Source organism: Kryptolebias marmoratus, linkage group LG9 (assembly GCF_001649575.2).
Source record: "Kryptolebias marmoratus isolate JLee-2015 linkage group LG9, ASM164957v2, whole genome shotgun sequence".
Classification (NCBI taxonomy): domain Eukaryota; kingdom Metazoa; phylum Chordata; class Actinopteri; order Cyprinodontiformes; family Rivulidae; genus Kryptolebias; species Kryptolebias marmoratus.
The window spans coordinates 27,922,596-27,941,895 of NC_051438.1; the positions used below are offsets into that span (position 1 = coordinate 27,922,596).

Genomic DNA, 19,300 nt, shown 5'->3' on the forward strand with positions numbered 1-19,300 from the left:
TAGCTGTTCTATTAATAACACCTACGAGGTCTGAGTCCGGCTTGGGATTTACTGAGTCCAAACAGGACCTGTTTCCAGACGCGACACGTTGTTAATCGGCTGCACCTCAAACCTTCACGGCCTGTTTGGGTCGGACTCGTTCAGCGCCTGGCAGTCAGAGGGCGCTGCTGCCACCGCCGTGTCCCCCAGGGGGGTCGGGGCGCCGCCGCCGGCCCGGGGCCACACCTTCCTGAGAGCCACGTCTGTTTCCTCAGGAGGAGAGCTGATCCTGGTTTCTAACTAATTTAAGGATAAATAACAAACCAAATAAAAAAAGATTTAATGAGAAAGCTAAACTTTAACTTTTAGCTGCTCACATATCTAAACGTTCGGCTCATTCAGCAAACGGCTGCGGTGACTTTTAGTTTCTGTAACTTTTATCGTTTTCAGATTATTTAACTTTATTTACAGATTTTCTTCATAGAAACGTTCAGGTCTCTTCAGTTCCTCCAGAAACTTTGGACTCTTTAAAATCTGCTTCAGCAAACCTGAACTTTTTCTGCTACTATTAGCTTTTAGCTAGCATTTAGCTAATCTTAGCTTCAACTAACGTTCAGCTACTTTTAGCTAGCATTTAGCTAATCTTAGCTTCAACTAATGTTCAGCTACTTTTTGCTAGCCTTTAGCTACTTTTAGCTATTAACTAGCCTTTTGCTGCTTTTAGCTTTTAACTAGCCTTTTGCTGCTTTTAGCTTGAACTAACATTCAGCTGCTTTTAGCTTTTAGCTAGCCTTTTGCTACTTTTAGCTATCCTAGTTCTGATTTTAGCTTTCAGCTAGCCTTTTTGCTAATGTTAGCTTTAACTAACATTCGGCTACCTTTAGCTTTTACCTAATTTCCTCCATCATGTTTTGATTCGATCAGCGTTTAGGACTTTATATTTTTCCTCCAAAATAATAAAAATTGTAAATATTTTGAGTCATTTTAATTATTTTTTTTCCCCGAGTTGTAAAAATGAAATGTTTTAGTTCATATTCAGGCAGAAATATTAAAAACTCAAATTCAAATCAGAAAGTTGATAACTTTCTTTAATGAAAATAAAGCCCAGATTGAACAGATTTCCTGTCCCTGTCTGACGCCATGCGGGCTTCAGCTGTTGGTAAATCAGTTTTTGTTGTTAATCTGAACCAAATTACTTTCCTGCTTTAAGAAAAGGAAAACTGACAAATAAAAGGAAGTAATCATCAGACAACAATGGTGGAGCTTCACTATGGTAAAAACAACAACAACAACGTCTTTGTTTGTTTCTCTGCGCACCAGCTGAGGTTTTATTGGCAAAACAACAGAAGAGTATTCTCAGGTGCTCCTATTAGCAGCGCTGATTATAAGGTTTGAAAAATGGACAATTACGGAAAAATGTGACCAGACAACTTCGGGCACATGTGATGTCCATCTGTGACAACACGGACGGTCGTAGTTCAGTCGTATATCTGAGGACAACAGTGGAAGAGAAACTGCAAACATGGAGGTTTTTCATGAAGTAATCCATATATATGTAGCGCACGTCATCTTCTGTTTTACTGAAGTCAGGAAAAGACGACTCCAGGCTCCGGGTTTCTGTCCTCACGGAGGTTTTTGGTACCGACTCAGAGGACTTCCTGTCTGAGGACAGAAAAACAAACTGCAGGTGAAGATCGCTGAAGACAACAAACACAAGAGGGAGCAAAGCTAACGGGTCCAAATATGTCAGGATGTCATCGTTTAAACTGGGAATAGAGGATAAAACAATTTATTTCAGCTTTGCTCTTAAATTCTTAATATTTATTTTACTATTTTAGGGAAACGGCTGTTTGTTTGTTGTGTTATTATTACCAGTCAGAAGACAACAAGATCAGTTTGGAAAAAAAAGAAGAATTCTCATTAAGAATTAAGCTAACAGCTACTTTAAGTTGAGCTAACAGCTAATATTCAGAATAGAGCTAATAGCTAGTTAGATTCAAGCTAAAGCTAGTCAGAGATGAGCTAACATCTATTCAGTCAAGCTAATGCCTAGTAAAGGGTCAGCCTAACAGCTAGCTTACAACAAGCTAACAACTACTTAGAATCATGCTAACAGCAAGTCAAGAGTTAAAACTAACTAGTTAGACTCAAGCTAACAGAGTCAAGCCAACCGCCATTCAGAGACAAGCTAAAACTAGTCACAGATGAGCTAACAGCTAGAGTCAAGCTAATGGTTAGGGGGTGAGTGTGCGTTACCGAAACTTGGCGCCAGTTGTGTAAACAACAGAAGCGCTATGGACAACGTTGGCCCTGTGTTGTTGCTGTTTTTAAACTTATGGGGATTCTCCTGAGGCTTCAGGAAGAGAGGCGCAGTGGAAGAAACGCTCTGGATGCCGCGATTGTTGCACGGAGTAGGACAGCTGTTATCAGCCGGAGATTTCAGGCTTTACAGCGCCTTCAGCTGGGGGACAGACGGCAGAAACGTTGCAGGGTAAGCTAACACTGTTGTTTATATTCCTACCTTCGCTCTTTATGCTTGCATCTGGCCACACCCACGACCAATGAGTGAACAGGAGCTAAGCTTGCGCCGCCGACGAAGCTGGCCCTACTCCGAAGCAGGGACCAAAAAACCAGGGCCGGCCTCGAAAAAATGCCGGTGGAAAAGCGCACAAAGCAAGCAGAGTAGAGTGGAGCCGGAACCTTAAGAGTCCGTGTAAAAGGGGCGTTAGACTCAAGCTCACAGATATTCAGAGTCAAGTTAAAGCTAGTCAGAGATGAGCTAAAAGCTATTTAGACCTTGTCAGTCAAACTAACAGCTAGTTAAAGTCCAGCTAACAGTTAGAGTCGAGCTAATAGCTAATCAAAGGTCAACTTGACAGCTAGTTTACATCAAGCTAACAGCTAGTCAAAGGTCAAAATAACTGTTAGTAAGACTCAAGCTAACAGCTTGTCAGTCAAAAGAACAGCTAACAGAGTTAAGCTAACAGCTAATAGCCCATTAAAGCTAAGCTAACAGCTGCTCAAAATCCAGCAGTTTGTGTAAAGAAGAAACCTTTCTGATGACTGAAGTTTTCCAAAATTGCATTTAGGTTAAAGGAGTGACTGCACAGATTTTTATTCATTCTTTTTTTTTCTGAAGGACTTCTGTTTGTATTTTCATGGTTTATAAGTTGCAGAAAAGCACCAGGGGGAAATTCAAACAGGACAATAAGTTTAGCTGTTGATTAATAGAAAGCAGCGAGCGTCTGAAACGGTTTTCTGTCATGTCCAGACAACGTGAATCTGCGGTTTCCATAAATCATGTTCAAGCTGGAAATGTGTTTTTATTGTAGCTGTTTCCTCCGTGTCTCTGAAAGTCCCTGCTCCTCCAGAGAAATTTCCTCCTCCTCTCAGCTCTGCAGGGACTGAACGGAGAAAAAACAAAAAAAAATCTGCATCATCTGCACTCAATCAGGGTAATTACCCGAAGAAATGCAGAGCAGAGGCTGTGAGGAGAGGGGGCTGCTGGCAGTCGCCTCCTCCCGTCATTATTAGTCATTTCTGCTGTTTGGATGCAGAATGGGAGGAAGACGTGCAGCTGACGGACGGAGAAGACAGGATGAAGATCTTCAGGGATGGACAACTTATCCACACACGAGTACTGGCCCCACGTTCTGTCTGACAAACTTCCCGGTTTTTAAAACACCAAACTTGCCGTTCAGGAGATGAAGAAATCCCCAGAGCAGCAAACGCCTTTAAACCGTAAAATCCTCCAGGAGAATGAAGTGTTCGAGGTCCTGTCAGGGTCTGGGAAAGCTTCCCGGAAGAGTTTCTGGGGCATTGTGGGTTGGTTTGGTTGCAAAATAGCTTTTAAATTGAAATTTCCTCAAATCCCTGTAACGTTTTACAGCAGACAGACAGAAAGAATCAGATGGAGCTGGTGACCATTAAGCTTTAATTTTACAAGTGTTCTGGCAGAGCAGCAGGTCCGCAGGGGACTGGAAGCCACCTTCATGTAAATGTTGTGGTCGTGGGATTTGGACAGACTGAATCTGGGATTTAAACATATGGAAACATTAGACGGGTCTCTCTTTAAGCATTGTTCCTAATATGGAGGAGCTGTGACTTGTTTACCGGGAAACACAAATTAAACTTAGAACAAAAAACCAAAAAGCAGTCCTTTAGGGGTCCAGTTATGTTCGATGTTCTGTCCACAAGTCATCAGTAGTTAGGACCTTATTAACCGTGAGGCGATGGAGAAAGAGGCCAGAGTCTTTGACCAGGCGAGGCTAACGGTTAGCCGAATGTTTTTCAGAAACAAACAACGAGACGTTCGCTGATATTCAACCTCAATGCAAGACGCGGACCGAACGGCGTCTGTGTTACTGGGCGTGGACAGGCGTGTATCGGTCCGCCGGGAGTCGAGTCGTGAGGCGGAGCGTCAGTTCAAATGGTCCGTCTGAGAGAACAGCCACAAACTAAACAACCGCTGTCCTGAAGTTTAATATCCCTTCACATTGGTATGTTCCATCCATCCGTCTGCTTTTACCCACTAATTCTTTCTAGATTCCTGTGTGAGAGGCAGGGGACACCCTGGACAGGTCTCCAGTCCATTACAGGGACAAACGAGACAAACAACCATTCAGACCTTACCAGTGAAGTTAACCTGCATGTTGTTGGTCTGTGGGAGGAAACCGGAGTACCCGGAGTAAACCCAGGTGAGCGCAGGGAGAACATGGAATCCACCCAGAAAGGCTCCAGGTCAGGAATCGAATCCGCAACCTCCTTCCTGGCAGGCGACAGCTCTAACCACTGTTCCACCCTCCCTGACTGGACCGTCCCTTCAAATTAAAACTTCGTGAGCAGAATTCGAGACGCGGGTTTGTTTACCTACAAACAGCCGAAGTGGCTGAAAGCAGGTCAGGGACATCTTCTCCAAGATTCTACGCTTGTCTGATTCCGCCATTTTTATTTCCCTAAACAAACGGTCCCCAGTCATGGTCCTGGAGGACCGACGTCCTGCAGGGTTTAGATGGTTCCCTGGTCTTCAGCAGCTCTTCAGGTTCTACAGAAGCCCGGTAACCTAAAACATGCAGGATGGTGTTCCTCAAGGACCAGTACTCGGGACCCCTGACCTACAGACAACCTGATGCAGGTCAATCATGTGAACCGAGTTCCACCTGGTTCCATTCAGCCAAGTCCTTTGTTTACACTGAGCGCAGACCCACAGTTCAGAGTGGAGAACCGGTATATCTGGACTACAGCAGTGAAGTCTGTTAGCCTCTGTCGTTTTACTCTGAGCAGCTTCAAACACATGGAACCTTAGACTGCCGCTCGTTTACCATAAAAGACAAATTAATCACATTTTTCAGGAGTGTGATTAATTCTGGTTTCCTTTAACGAGCGCTCACAGGTCAAACGAGGTTCCTCGTGGTACCAAAGTTTAATGAAACTCCTTGTTTGTTTGTCTTTTAAAGGTTTATGGACGTGTTCTTTGTTCTTAGGGAAACATTGTGTGGTTTCATGTTGATTACAGACTTTAAATCCAAACCCAACGATGTGACCGCCGTTTCCTCAGAGCTTCAGGGTTCTGTGAGACCTTCTGGTCGCACCCTTGTCATTATTAGCTCTGTTTGTGGAAGAATTTAATTCAGATTTTAAACACTTTTAAAGCTGGAAGAACATCGAAAACTCATTAACAGTCTGAGTCTGTCCTTTTTAAGATGGCCACCACAGCTAATCCACCTTAAAAACACGAAAACAAATAAAACTCAGTAGCTGAGAGTCATCGTCAACACAGAGTCTGAGGGCTGACGGATCAGAACTTCTTCCTTTAAGGAACGCTGGGATTTTATTCTGTAAAATCTTTAGTTTGTATTGAAATATTTTACCTTGACTGTAATAAACCTGGTTAGCGGTTGGTTACCTGGTTAGCGGTTAGTTACCCGGTTAGCGGTTGGTTACCTGGTTAGCGGTTGGTTACCTGGTTAACGAGCTCCTCGTACCGAGACTCCAGACCGGACACTGCGTCGGCGTCCCACGATGTTAGACTGGAAGGAAAACAGATTTTATGTTTGTCCGTCCATTATCTGCCGTTTGTTCATGTTTAGCAGGAAGTCCAGACGTCTCTGTCCACAGCTAAGGTGTCCCCAGGCCAGCTGAGAGACATAGTCTCCTCAGTGTGTCCTGGGTCTTCCCCGGGGTCTCCTCCCAGTTGGACGAGCCTGGAACACCTCCTTAGGGAGGCGTCCAGGACCACCTCACCTGACTCCTGTCCACGAGGAGGAGCAGCGGCTCCACTCCGAGTCTCTACGAGTCTCCGCCCTGAGAAGGAACCTCCTGCGTCTGAGATCTGGTTCCTTCAGAGACGACTCAGAGTTCACAGGTGAGGACCGTGGACCAATCAGGAAACAGAGAGGTTCACCTTACAGCTCAGGGAACGGAACGCTGCAGCAGCTGCACCGAGTCTCCTTCGCTCAGGAACAAAACCTGAGACAACACCTCAGTCCCAACCCGGACAGATCCGTCCACCTTTCCAGGCTGAGGACACTGGTCTCAAATCTGGAGGAGCTGATCTTCATCCCAGCTGAGAACCGCTCCAGAGAGAGCTGAAGATCACGTCCCGATCTCCAGAAACATTTTAAATGTTTCAGAATAAAAGCTCAGATTGGGATTAATATGATTTATCTCCTGTCTGGACCTGTCCCCATGTGTCTACACCTGTCCCACCAGTCCCCATGTGTCCTCACCTGTTCCCATTTGTCCCCAACTGCCCCCATGTGTCCTCACCTGTCCAATTTATCCTCACCTGTTCCCATTTGTCCCCACCTGTCCAACTGGTCCCCATGTGTCCTCACCTGTTCCCATTTGTCCCCACCTGTCCAACTGGTCCCCATCTGTTCCCACCTGTCTACAACTGTCCAACCTATCCCACTTGTCTCTATCTGTCCCCACCTGTCCCTAGCTTTCTCCACCTGTCTCTACCTGTCCTCACCTGTTCCCTCCTGTCCCCCACTTGTGCCATCTGTTCCCTCCTGTCTACAACTGTCCAACCTGTCCCACTTGTCTCCACCAGTTCCCTCCTGTCCCCACCTGTCCCATCTGTCCTCACCTGTCTGCAGCCTGCAGGGGACAGGCGAGGCCCTTCGTCGTCCCTCCGTCTCGTGACACCACCTTCTGTTTCTCCACCTCATCCTCCAGGACGCCGACCCTCCTCAGCAGAGCGTCCCTCTCCTCCGTCAGGCCGTCTTTGAACCTGGGGAGGACAAACGTCCCTCCGTCACACCGACGGGATCCTGTTAGCCGTCGAAATGAGAACGATTTATCTCCAAACTCGGCAGCAGCGGAAAAAAAAAATCCAAACGTTTGTTGGTTTAAATGAATCCAAGAAATCAGCCGGAAGCAGGAAGCAGAATATGATGAAAATCATAAAAACATGATTTACTGCCGGGAGACAGGGACACACGGGGAGGGCGATCATGTAATTACCAGCGTGTGTTTTAACACAGAAGTCGTTTTTTTAACCTCAGTATCTGTAAAACTGTTATAAACGAATTAAAGCTTCTTTGTCTCAACAGTTAAATTTATACGATCCATAATTCTTCCTATACACCTGAGTTTTACCCTCAGGTGAGGTCAGGTGTAATCTGTTGGTGTTATCAGGTAAGCGAGCGGTTTTCCTGTCACTCAAACCACCGTTTGACGCAGGACATCCAGGAGCGCTGCTGCTGGCAGAACCACTCCAGCTGATCGGCCGTCTGCTGCAGCTTCCTCAGACTCCCGTCGTTCTGCTGCCGCAGAGCTTGCACCTGGAAGACAGACAGAGGACGGTCAGGTTGGACAGCTGAGGGACGACGGAGACGTCTGACCTCGTCCATCATCTCCTCGGAATAAACAACGAATCATCTGATCTGTCAGGAATGACTCTCAGCTACGACCACGCCGACATCTGTAAAAACAGCTGCGTTGGCGCCATTTATGAGCTCGCTTAATCAGCTGGCTGTGGCGGCCATCTTAAATTGGAATGACTCGAAAAGTTAATCAGCTGTAGAGGCATGTTCAGGGGTCGCTTTCTGGGAGTTTTGTTAAATCCTTCCAGTGGTTGGTGAGATATTTTGCTAACAGACAAACAAAAGAACACGCTGATCAAAGGAGGAGGCTAAAGGTTTCAGCTCCTATCAGCTGAAGGTTTCAGCTCCTATCAGCCGAAGGTTTCTGTTCCTTTCAGCTGAAAGTTTTAGCTCCTATCAGCTAAAGGTTTCAGCTCCTATCAGCTAAAGGTTTCACCTCCTATCAGCTGAAGGTTTCACCTCCTATCAGCTGAAGGTTTCAGTTCCTTTCAGCTGAAAGTTTTAGCTCCTTTCAGCTAAAGGTTTCACCTCCTATCAGCTGAAGGTTTCAGCTCCTATCAGCCGAAGGTTTCAGCTCCTATCAGCCAAAGGTTTCAGCTCCTATCAGCCAAAGGTTTCACCTCCTATCAGCTAAAGGTTTCAGCTCCTATCAGCCAAAGGTTTCAGCTCCTATCAGCCGAAGGTTGCAGCTCCATTCAGCCGAAGGTTTCAGCTCCTATCAGCTGAAGGTTTGAATGAGTTTACTCAGATTATTTCAGCTGAAGTTCAGGTTTATTTTAATCAAACTCCTGATGAATCTGAAGCTCGTTTGGTTTTTAGTAAAATGAGTCAAAAGTTTCTGTTTTTAGCAGCTGGTTCTGCTCCTCGTTCTTCTGTCCTGATTTCATAAATAAAGAGAATAATTTGGTTCCTCTTCGAGGACCTCGTTCCTCCGTGGGTTCGAGGCGCCATCTGCTGACGGTTCGATCTGAACCCTCAGAGCCGAGGAGACAATTGGAGGAAATTTTTGTTTTCACAGCTCAGTTTATCGTTTAAAGTTGTGTTTCTGTTGTTTTTTAATTAATTAGAATATTTACGCAGATGAGACGTCTTTCAGGAAAAATGAGACAAAACAAATAAACAAACAAACATAAATAAACAAATAAACGCTGCATTCATCGCCCTGCAGTTAGAAACAGATCAACACGATGATATTTTACTGTTGAGAGGAGAGACGTTCAGGAGGGGAAAAAATAAAAATACTGTTTGTTTAGAAGAAAAAATTCACATTTTTACAAAATAAACAAAAGGAAAAAGGTTTTACTTCTGTGTTCAGAGTCATAATCCTCTACGATAAGTTATTATCGTCAGTAAAAACCAGTTATTACAGAAAATCATTTATAATAAAGTTTTTTTGAAGCTCTGACCTCCTGCTGATGGTTTCTGTGCAGATCCCTCAGCTCCTCCGTCAGAACTCTGTTGGCCTCTTTCAGCTCCTCGAGCTCCAAAGTTTTACTGTTCAGGACAAAAAGTGAAAAACATCATTTAATTATTCTTATAAATCATAATAAGGCAGAAAGGATCTTTTCTTTACCTCTGATTTCGGCTCATGCTGCAGTGGGCCTACCTGCGCAGCTCCGCCTGCAGGCTCTCGGTCAGCGCAGCTCTGCGGTGGGCCTCAGCGCGGAGCTCCGTCTGCAGGCCCTCCACCGCCGCAGCTCGGCGCTGGGCCTCAGCGTGCAGCTCCTCCACCAGGACCTCCAGCTTCACCTCGGAGCTCTGCAGACACAGCAGCTCGGAGCTGACCCGCCGCAGGAGCTCTGCGTCTCCAGAGGTCTCCTCCGCCAGCAGGACCACGCGCTGCCGCAGGACGTCCACCAGGTCCTGAAGAAGGGACAGCAGTCATCACTTCAGGACGTCCTCATGTCTTCATGTCAGGACAAACGTCAGAGGACATATGAAACAGTTTGAGACAAGTCCAAACCTGTCAGATCTACATGAGGGACCTGAGGGACGCGCTCCAAACATCTAACAAACACTGAGATCTACGGAACTCCTGTTTTTATTTCAAACTTTCTTTATTATAGAAACTTTGCCAAAAATCAACAAAACCTCCTATAAAAATGTTTCAGTTATAATATCTCCACAGTGAGGCAAAAATTTGATAAAACTCAGATTTATGGACAATACAAATAATTCAGAAAGAGTTTAGTTTAAACATTTTTCATTTGCGGGTGCGGGTGCAGATGTGGGTGTAGATGCAGGTGCAGGTGTAGGTGTGGGTACAGGTATCACACTGAGTCCACCTGCTGCTGCTGGATCCTGCGGACCAGCTGGTCCTGGTGGATCCTGAGCTCCAGGTTCAGGTGTTCCTGCCGGAGGAGGCGGGACGTCGCAGCTTCCAGGTCATTCTGCAGCTTCCGCTCCTTCTCCCCGGACACCAGAAACTCTCGTTCCAACACTGCTGCATGGAGGGAAACAAAAACGAAACGAGGAGATTGAGGACCTGAATAAACGGCTTCATGAACGTCAACAAGAAAATCTCTGAAGAAACTCTGGAACTCCAACAGTTTATAAAGATCTCAGCAAACAGAATAAAGCCTACAGTTGGAGACAACGGGCCGTAGAAGATGTGTAGAGAGAACCGAGATCAAAACAACTACGATGGTCGCCACGGTAACCACATTTGTCACCTAAGACGCAGACAGAAACAGACTTACTGAAAAGTAAGCCTCAAAAGAAAGAGTCGCTGCACGAAAACTACGAGTCAGATCTTAAAGCTTCTTGAACCGTGAGCGACGGGAGACCCTGACGGTCACACGTTTGAGTTTTTAGGTTCCTGCAGCGTTCTGTGGAGGAGAGCCTTCACTTCCTGTCTGCGGAGGCGTCGGTGTGCGCTCTCTGTACTCTGTGGGGATTTGAGAGAAAACTGTAAGTCCTACAGCAGTGAGACACACACAGGGTGAAAGAGGACAGAAATACCTACGTTCTGATGTGTAATCTGTACGAGTAGCTCATGAACTGTGTGAGTACGAAAAGTTTTATATGCAAAGATTTGAAATGTGTCGTCAGTTGAAACGTTTGTGTGACATCATCAAACATCAGCTGAATTTGAGGTAAAAATCTGTAAAAATCACCAAAGTTTAAACACGATTGTGTCTGAATTTGTTACTTCCTGCCTTGTTGGCGATCCTGTTTGGCTCTCGATGCGTCACATTTATTAATTTTAGTGTGAAGTTTTTAACTCTGAGAAGAAGCACCTTTTATGATTTCTTCTGATTTATTTTAGCTTCAAAACCTTTGAAATGATTCCGATGCACTGACTGAATGTTTCTAACTTCTGCTGGATCAGTAAAACCTTCCTGAAGGGATCTGTTCCCTAAACTGCGAGGAACATAAGGACCGTCTGGACCTACCTTTGTCGTGGGCCAGGCGGGTGCACTTGGCGGTCAGGTACTGGATCTGACTGTAGTCCTCGTCCCTGTGGGCTCGGAAAAACCTCCTCATCCTCGCCCGGGTCCGGTTCCTGACGCTTCACACGAGGCAGGTGTTGATTAACCCAACATGGAGGCGAAGGCTGTCTGCCTGCTGCCTGGAAGGAGAAAAAAACCTACAGAGCTCCTCGATCTGAAAGAGTCGCCTCCGGCAGCGAAGCAGTCAGGAGAGCCGGACAAGTCGTGTCTCGCAGCTTTCAGAGCCCAGAGCGTCACATACCTGCAGCACCTGAAGAAACGCTTGGAAATGTGCCTGTGACCGCTGAGACCCAGTCCACCAGATTTCTGCCCTCAGTGACTCCTCACCTGTCTGCCAGGACGTTTAAAGGAACAGTTCGGCTTTTTATTTAGCCTCAGATCAGAAAACGGTCCGAATGTTTCTGCTGAATCCAGCAGCGACTTCCACATCAAGGTTTGCCTCAAAAAGAGTCAAATTAACTGAATTACATTTTTTTGCTGCTGCAGCTCCACTTTCCACCAGCAGAGGGAGACAAACTCAACTAAAGGGCCACTTCTTTGAGTTATTGTCAACTTTTTAAAACTTTATTTATATTTTAAAGTCTTAAACTGCTTTATATAAATATATTTTTGTTGTTTTAGCTGCAAAACAACATGATGACACTAGAATCACCTAAATAATCACTTTATTTTAGTAAATTCAGTTCTTTTTTTGCAGAAAATGGAAATCGGGTGAACAAGAAGCAGATTTTTAGGTATTTTAACCCTTTAACAACCCCACCAAGAAATAACCAGTGAAAAAAAATTTTCTTTGCATTTGTTTTACCCTTAGGTGAGTCATAAGCAAAATCAATATTTTTTTTTTCTACATACCCTGTGGTTTTAAAAATATTGATCTCTACCAAACGGTCGAGATGTCACTTGATGGTTTAAGTACAAAACTTCATACAAATACCAGGGACAGAAAATTAATTAACATAAAGTGCTAATTTATAAAGAAATAAGAAACAAAAAATGTTTGGGGCATTGAATACTATTTATTCATTTGAGTATACCACAAATTATCTCTCGTTTTAATCACAAACAAGGAAAATTTTGCTTCGAACAAGGAAATATGGAATTTCTAATTTTCTCATCTGTATAAAGTGCAACAGCACAGAAATAACATCCAATATACTTCTGACTATATTCAAAAAGGTAAACAATTTCATGCAAAACAATAGTAAAATTGCATTTATCATTTCAATATCTCAACACTCCTCACACGAGACACGTCTGGTCAACTGTCTGAAATAGTAGCTAGTTTCCATTAAAACTGTGATAAAACATTACAAACACAGAAAAACTCTGCCAAACATATCAAAACATCACATCTGTGTGGTTGTGCAACAGTGCCAATGCTTTTTGTACATTAGATCCAGTTTACCTTTGGTGATATGCTGCAAAGCATTCCTGGTTTGCATTGAAACACAAGAAAACACTGCATTTGCTAAACTTCCACCGAGACACTCCTTTTGGACAAAGGTTGTATCACCCCCGCTTTTCACTGTGAAGAGGCCAGTGTCCCAAGTTGTTGTAGCACACATCTGGTTGTGGTTTTGGTCCTGAGGGTCTACGGCTGTAGCCGGTCTTCTCTTGTGGTGGAGAGCTGCATGATGGTCGGCCCACTTTGGTTATTGGCTTCTTGAACTGGATTGCTAAGAAATGCCCTATCTCTTTGGGGCTAGTCTTGATTGGATCCCCCAACTCTTGAGAAGAGTAAAAATTGGTATGATGTGCATTGTGTTCAATCATGTCATCAGTGAAGAGCATTTTGAAGTACTGGAAGGGTGAGTGTACAGCTTCAGGTGGTTCAAATCTTGAATTTGGAACCTGGAACTCCTCAATGTCTTCATGCTTCCAGATTCTTCTTGTGCTTGTGTTTGGTGCTGGGGTGTCACTTGGGTCAGGGTTGTCACCTGGCCCCTCCAAGGGAACAGTTTTTAGATTTTGTTTTCCTTCTCTGCTCTTTTTACGTGGTGGCTGTTTAGAAATTCGGCTTGTTGAGAGAGCCTCCTCTTCATCCAGGGATTCAAAAGAGCTGTCTCCAGCACCATCTGCTTGTGTGGGGTGAAAATCAGGATCTTCTACAGGATCATCATAATCACTCAGACCTCCATCATATTCCTGGGGATTTTCTGGTACAAGCACCAGAAGAACGCACGGCCTTGCACCATAGTAGGTTTTAGCGTCCATCTAGTAGTTCTTTAACAAATTAAAATGAAATCATGATTAAAAACATCTGACATTGGTAGTAATATTAGTATACCAGCCTGTGTCATTTAGTTGAAAGGGAATTATTTGTCAAAATTATATTTCCCCACATAAATTCTAGAGTTTTACCATATTCACTCATGTAAACTCAGAAAGTAACAAAAATTAACGTGTAAAGTAATTATCTCAGCTTATCCGTGATGTATAATGATGTAATAACACTTTATATTTCATTATTACAGCAATAAATAAAAAATATGTTATGACTTTATTGCAAAAAGGTCAATTTTATTTAATTTAATTTGCTACATTTACCATCAAGTGACAAATCAACCGTTTGGTTGACCATGTTTTTAAAAAATTATTAGACATTTAATTTATCTTTTTAGATTATATCAAGTAACATAATTCTGTTTAGTAAGGACTCTAACACACATATATATCAGAAAACAATCCCTACCTTTCAAATTTTCAATGAAAACAGTCAACATGTGTAAGATGATTTTTGTGTTTTGGACATCCTGGTTGGAGCGGGAGTGAAGAAGAATACTATTCAAAGAAACAGTGCCCTCTAGTGGATATCTTTAGGATAGCGAATCACAGCCAAATGGTAGAGATGGCTTAAACAGGTTGAACCAAGTTAGGTACTCCTCTCACTGAGATATAGTGACCCAAAATTACCTCAGCCATATGGTTGAGCGGGTAGTTAAAGGGTTAAGGAACAAAATGTCATATATGATGTTTTTAAACGAGGATTTGATGCCTATCTCTGTTATATCTGACAGGAAGTTTGAAGTCTTTGAGCAACTGATCTTCAACTTCTTTCTACAAATTAAACTAAATTAAAAATAATTGTCTTTATTGTCTGAGTTTGGTTCATTACTGAAGTACGGCGCAGATTTTAGATCCTGCTTTAATTTTAATTTCTGTGAAACATCTAATGAAACAAATCACCAGTCATTCAAAGAGAGGATGTTCAAAAATGGCATTTATTTAAAAAAAAAGAAAGAGAAACAAAAGGAAACCACCATGCTGACCTCCCTTCCGTCAACACAAAGGTTGTTTATAGAAAACGGCGCTGAAGACACAAAATGTCCCACCAAATAAATAAACACAAACAGAATCCTCTCAGGAACCCACCCGACAGCGACACACCGGGCTGCGTTTTATCAGGAAATCTGAAAACTGAAACACAGGAAGGTTCGACGCCGCTGCCTCTCCTCCAATCATCATTCTGATCCAAGATGGCGTCGGCAACGAACCGGATCAGATCCGCCGTTTTTAAGATGATCAGAAAAACAAGTAGGGGAAATATTAAACAGCTTTTATTTTGAAGGACTTAAACCTCAGACTGAGCTGCCATGTTGTTCTTTTCGGACAAAGACGGCGTGCGAACTGACCTCTGAAGTTGAAGCCCCGCCCCCGCCGTGTAAACCAACACATAGCTTTTACCTTGCTGCTCAAATAAGAACTTTTCTAAACAGTTTAGCTGTAATCAGTGACATCATGCTTAAAGAAAGGTCATGTGACACCGATTGGGGGAGTGGGCGGGGCTTAAAGCCAGACAGCCGAACTGCACGGACTCTGGTTCCAAAAACTTCCAGCAACAAGAGACACAGTTGGTCCAGTTTTTTACCTCAACATGGCTGCTTTTAAGAAAAAAACGGACCTTGTGTCTTCAGTTTAGAAGGACGGAAGAAGACAGAGACGATCCGTCCATCTTTGTTAACGTCGACAGAAGATATTCATTTAATCTGAGCAGAGAATAAATCAAACTGAACATCTCTGAAGCCGTAAAACGTTGGTTTGTGTTTGGATTAAACGCAACAAATAAAACGTAAAGATGAATCAAACTCCACGTTTCTGCGGCTGTGACGTTAGGACGAAGACCGAGAAACGAAATCCACGCAGTTTTGTTGCCGCATCGACGGGTAATGTGACGTTTAAAATAATTAAAAAAAAACGCTAACGACGGCTAACTAACAGGTGGTCTTTACCTACAGAAACAGCCGAAGAGACTGAACACAGGGCAACAACGGTGGCAGATGGAGAAGTCTGACGGTTTTGACGCATCTTTGAGTAAATTCTGCAGAAAAAAAGAGCTTTGTTTACGTTGAGCGCATACCGGCATTTCAAAACTGTCTCAATAAATTCGGAAAACTAACAGAGTAAAATACCATCTGATGTAGATCAGGATGACATTTATTTTGTGTTTTATTTTACAGCTTTCAATGAGTAACTTTAAAATCTGCCGTGCAAACAGAACCACAGAAGAAGAACCGTCCAAGGTCAGGACACAAAGAAAAAAATACTGATCTGGTTCGTGTGAGGATGAAATGTAAATAAACGCAATGAAGAGGGCGAAAAAAATCTTCGGATGGTTAGTTGTTAAAGCGGCGAACGGCATGCAGCAGCAGAACACTGGAGAACAAACCGGAGAACTCCGAAGAGTACCGGAGAACACACCGGAGAGCTCTGGGGAACAAACCGGAGAGCTTCAGAGAGTACCGGAGAGCTCCGAGGAACAAACCGGAGAGCTCCGGAGAGTACCGGAGAACACACCGGAGAGCTCCGGGGAACAAACCGGAGAGCTCTGGGGAACACCGGGGAACGACGGAGAGCTCCAGAGAGTACCGGAGAACACACCGGGGAACACCAGAGAGCTCAGACATTAAAGCAAACCTTTAACAGGTTCCACCTTTGTCATGCCGGTGTGGTTCTATGCGACAGAACGTGCTGCAGCTCTGGATCCAACATGTCGAGTTTAAATCAAATCATGGACCTGACACCGAGCGAGTCCCGTGTCTCCGGTTCAGTCCGGCTGTAGCTCCGGATGTCCTGATCAATCCTTTGAGGCAGATCTGTCTGAAATGTGCGAATCGATGAATAAATGTTCCGCTTCGAGTCAGTTTAACCCGACGACGGGAAAGTTGTTTCGTGTTAGGAGAAAAAAAAACAAGGAACTGAGGTTTCTGGTGTCGGTAAAACCCGGATTCTTTCAGAAGCAGCCTTATGTTGCCACGTTACGTTAACTGTCGTTAGAGCTGAAGTTTTACTCTTTAATGTAACAAAAACAACTTTAAACCCACATGAAGAGTCAGTTTTAGCTGATAAGGGAATAAATAACAAACTCAAATTAAATAAAACAAAGACAGGTCGTCACCTGGATCGATTTTGTCACATATTTTACAAAATAACTCAACGTTCGAACGCAGAAAACTCACAACAGAGACAGAAAAACTCATATTCCAGATAAAAGTCAGCTGTTTTAATACCGAGCAGGCGAGTCAAAATAAAAAAATAAAATATTGCACTGGTTTGGAGTAAGTCTACGGATGGGTCGTCTTATAAATAACAACAACAATCGAACGGTAATACCAGGAGGATCGGAACGCTAATAAAAACAGTTCGGACTGAACTTTCACCACTGCTGCCAGCTGAAGTCGTCGTTGGATCCGAAGACCAGGAAGAAGCCCAGGATGGTCCCGAAGATGACTACGTTACCCGTTAGCACGAGCGCGCACGCCCCCCAGGCGATCTGCAAACACCAGGCGTTTGGGTTAGCAAACAGCAGAGGGCGCCAGAAACAACAAACAAGGAGTCTGGTTCGCCGCTCCGGTCCGGATTCATTCCGATGATTCACATCCGGACAGATTCCAGACGAGATTAAAACGACAAACCCGGAGTTCCCTGGAGGAATGCTTGTCCACCGCCGCCCTTCCTGACAGTGTTACCTTGAATGACTCTCAGCAAGATGGCCGCCGCAGCTGACGTGGATCAGCTACGGCGGCCATTGTGTCAGGTCAGCTCCAAATGTTAACCAGCTGAATGATTATTTCCCTAAAGTTTTCCTAAAATCCATGGACTCCAAATAGGCAAAAATTTCAGCTACTTCAGCTACTAACGATCCGAATTTCAGCTCAGTGGTTGATAAAAACGGCCGAACTGCGGCCATTTTTATTCAGCCGTATCAGTCTGGCATGAGAACAAATTGTTTGTTTGTTTCGGCTTCGGTCGCTCACCACTTCCGCCCGGGCGAAGACGACGGGCAGGCCGAAGGCTGAGATGACGATGCCCGTCGTGAGGAAGATGGCGAGCTCTTTGCAGGCGTTGCTGGCCGAGTCGGTGTCGTCCACCAGCCTCCGGGAGACGCAGTAGGGGACGGGGGACAGGATGTAGAAGAAGAGGAGGAACAGAGGCCAGTATTTGCTGCGGTGGGAGGAGAGAGAAACGAAGCAGAGGTGAAGGCCGGGTGTTTGTTTACGCTGAGCACGTACCCGCGTTTCCCCGCTGCAGGAAACTCCAAACCGTCTGATGTGGTTCAGGAAGAACTGTTTGGGTTCTAGTTCGCAGCTCTGAAGGTTCCTACACGTTTATTTAAAGTTTTCAGATTATTTTGGAATAAAGTCTGAATTTACTTCCCGTTTTATAAATACTGCTCCCGTTTTTTTAAATGTTTATTTTCTGTGATAAAAACAAAACAAAACATCCTTTTAATTAAAATCTTATCATCTCTGAATGGAAATCTGACTCTAGTTCTTCAAATTAAAGTCAAACACAAGGATGAATATTTTAAAGTCATATTAGACGGAAAAAGATGTGATTTTTCAGTGTTTTGATTTGAGTTTCTTACAGTTTCTACAGGAAATGATCGTTTGAGGGTTAATTTAACTCAAACTCATGACAGGTTTTGTAAAAATCAAATACTCCTCGTCTTTGTTTACATCGACTCGGCTTCTGTCGCCGTTTCTTTTCAGATGAAGAAGAAGAACGTCCCCTTTTCTCTGAATGTAAACAAACGACTCGTAATTGTTGGCAACAAATCGTGACTCGGCTGATTTTGCTCAGACTTTTGGTGCAGGTTGGGGTGAATTTAGTGGTTTTCTGACAGCTGTTGAGGCTTTAAGTTAAATAAAAACAAAAACAGCAAAAACTGACCCGGTTTCTGTGAATCCTTCAGCTGCATTTGAACTCCAGCTTTAATTAAAAAACACCCATTTTATAGAAACTAAAGTTTTATTATGTCTTCTTTTGGATGCTTCTTTTCCAGCGAGTCCTCCTCCATCTAACTCTGTCTTCTGTGTCCTCTGTCCTCTCTAACTGCATCCATATATGTCCTCTTTGTCTCTAACATCCTTCTGTCCCTCCTCTGGACATGTCCAAACCATCTCTAACTTTATCTCCCAGTCCTCCAACCTGTGCTGGACCTCTGATGTCCTCATTCCTAATCCTGTCCATCCTCGTCCCTCCCAAGAAGAACCTCAACATCTTCAGCTCTGACACTTCCTGTTCTGTCTCCTGTCTTTTTGTCTCCAAACCGTCCAACATGGCTGCTCTCACCGCTGTCTGTAAACCTTTCCTTTGACCTTTGACCTTTGCTTACTCCTGAAACTTTTCTCCATCCTGCCTGGACTGTCTTCGCCACACTCCCCCCTGTTTTGTCCTCCGTCTCCCTACGGCTCACTTTCAGTCCTCGTCTTTTGTCTCGTGTCTCCGAATGGTCTGGGATCACAGCAGGAACGTTTAAAAACAAAGCTGGCTGGAAAAGTCCTGATTTTTTTTCCAGGACTGGATTACGTCCCCTTTTCACAAGAAATATCTTCCGGACCAGAGTTTCTCAAATTTACGGATGGAATGGATCAACAGGTTCGCCTCGGCACGACTCTCATTAGCGCTAACGTAGCAGACCTCTGCGTTTCTGAGGTCTGAGACCGGGGTCCAGATATTATCTTTACACCCATCTTCCTCCAGAATGTGTCTGGCCCCCCGGCACCGCATAGCAGGACATTACCTGTCCGGATCACTACA

General features: G+C 44.2%; 2 protein-coding genes across 4 annotated transcripts in view; both read right to left on the minus strand.

Annotated features, from left to right (window-relative positions):
- Positions 1 to 1,275: 1,275 nt before the first annotated feature.
- LOC108249950 (protein Hook homolog 3) lies at positions 1,276 to 11,770 on the minus strand. 3 transcript variants are annotated; one of them, XM_025002382.2, is made up of 9 exons: positions 11,502 to 11,754; positions 11,204 to 11,379; positions 10,094 to 10,251; positions 9,415 to 9,671; positions 9,215 to 9,302; positions 7,654 to 7,766; positions 7,070 to 7,213; positions 5,942 to 6,008; positions 1,276 to 1,641 (listed from the first exon to the last, which is right to left on the minus strand). In XM_025002382.2, exons 2-9 carry the CDS (start codon positions 11,292 to 11,294, stop codon positions 1,603 to 1,605), a joined length of 957 nt encoding a protein of 318 aa, XP_024858150.1. In that variant the 5' UTR covers positions 11,295 to 11,379; positions 11,502 to 11,754; the 3' UTR covers positions 1,276 to 1,602. The 3 variants fall into 3 exon arrangements, with proteins under 3 accessions (XP_024858150.1, XP_017295113.1, XP_037833279.1); XM_017439624.3 differs by having other exon boundaries at positions 10,094 to 10,248; positions 11,204 to 11,770; XM_037977351.1 differs by having other exon boundaries at positions 11,204 to 11,754.
- A 2,690-nt stretch (positions 11,771 to 14,460) lies between these two features.
- leprotl1 (leptin receptor overlapping transcript like 1) overlaps positions 14,461 to 19,300 on the minus strand; it is a 6,838-nt gene continuing 1,998 nt past the window's right edge. The window contains exons 4-5 of the mRNA XM_037977352.1: positions 17,515 to 17,701; positions 14,461 to 17,030 (exon numbers count right to left, since the gene is read on the minus strand). Coding sequence (XP_037833280.1) covers positions 16,914 to 17,030; positions 17,515 to 17,701 — 304 coding nt within the window. The 3' untranslated portion in view covers positions 14,461 to 16,913. The remainder of the gene's footprint in view (positions 17,031 to 17,514; positions 17,702 to 19,300) is intronic.

Excerpts from the sequence above, each read along its gene's own strand:
- LOC108249950 (XM_025002382.2), bottom strand. The coding sequence starts at position 11,294 with ATGAGGAGGTTTTTCCGAGCCCACAGGGACGAGGACTACAGTCAGATC. Across the intron at positions 9,672-10,093 it reads GCAGGATCCAGCAGCAGCAG|GACCTGGTGGACGTCCTGCG; the intron begins GTGGACTCAGTG and ends TCCCTTCTTCAG. Across the intron at positions 7,767-9,214 it reads ACAGAAACCATCAGCAGGAG|GTGCAAGCTCTGCGGCAGCA; the intron begins GTCAGAGCTTCA and ends TCTGTCTTCCAG.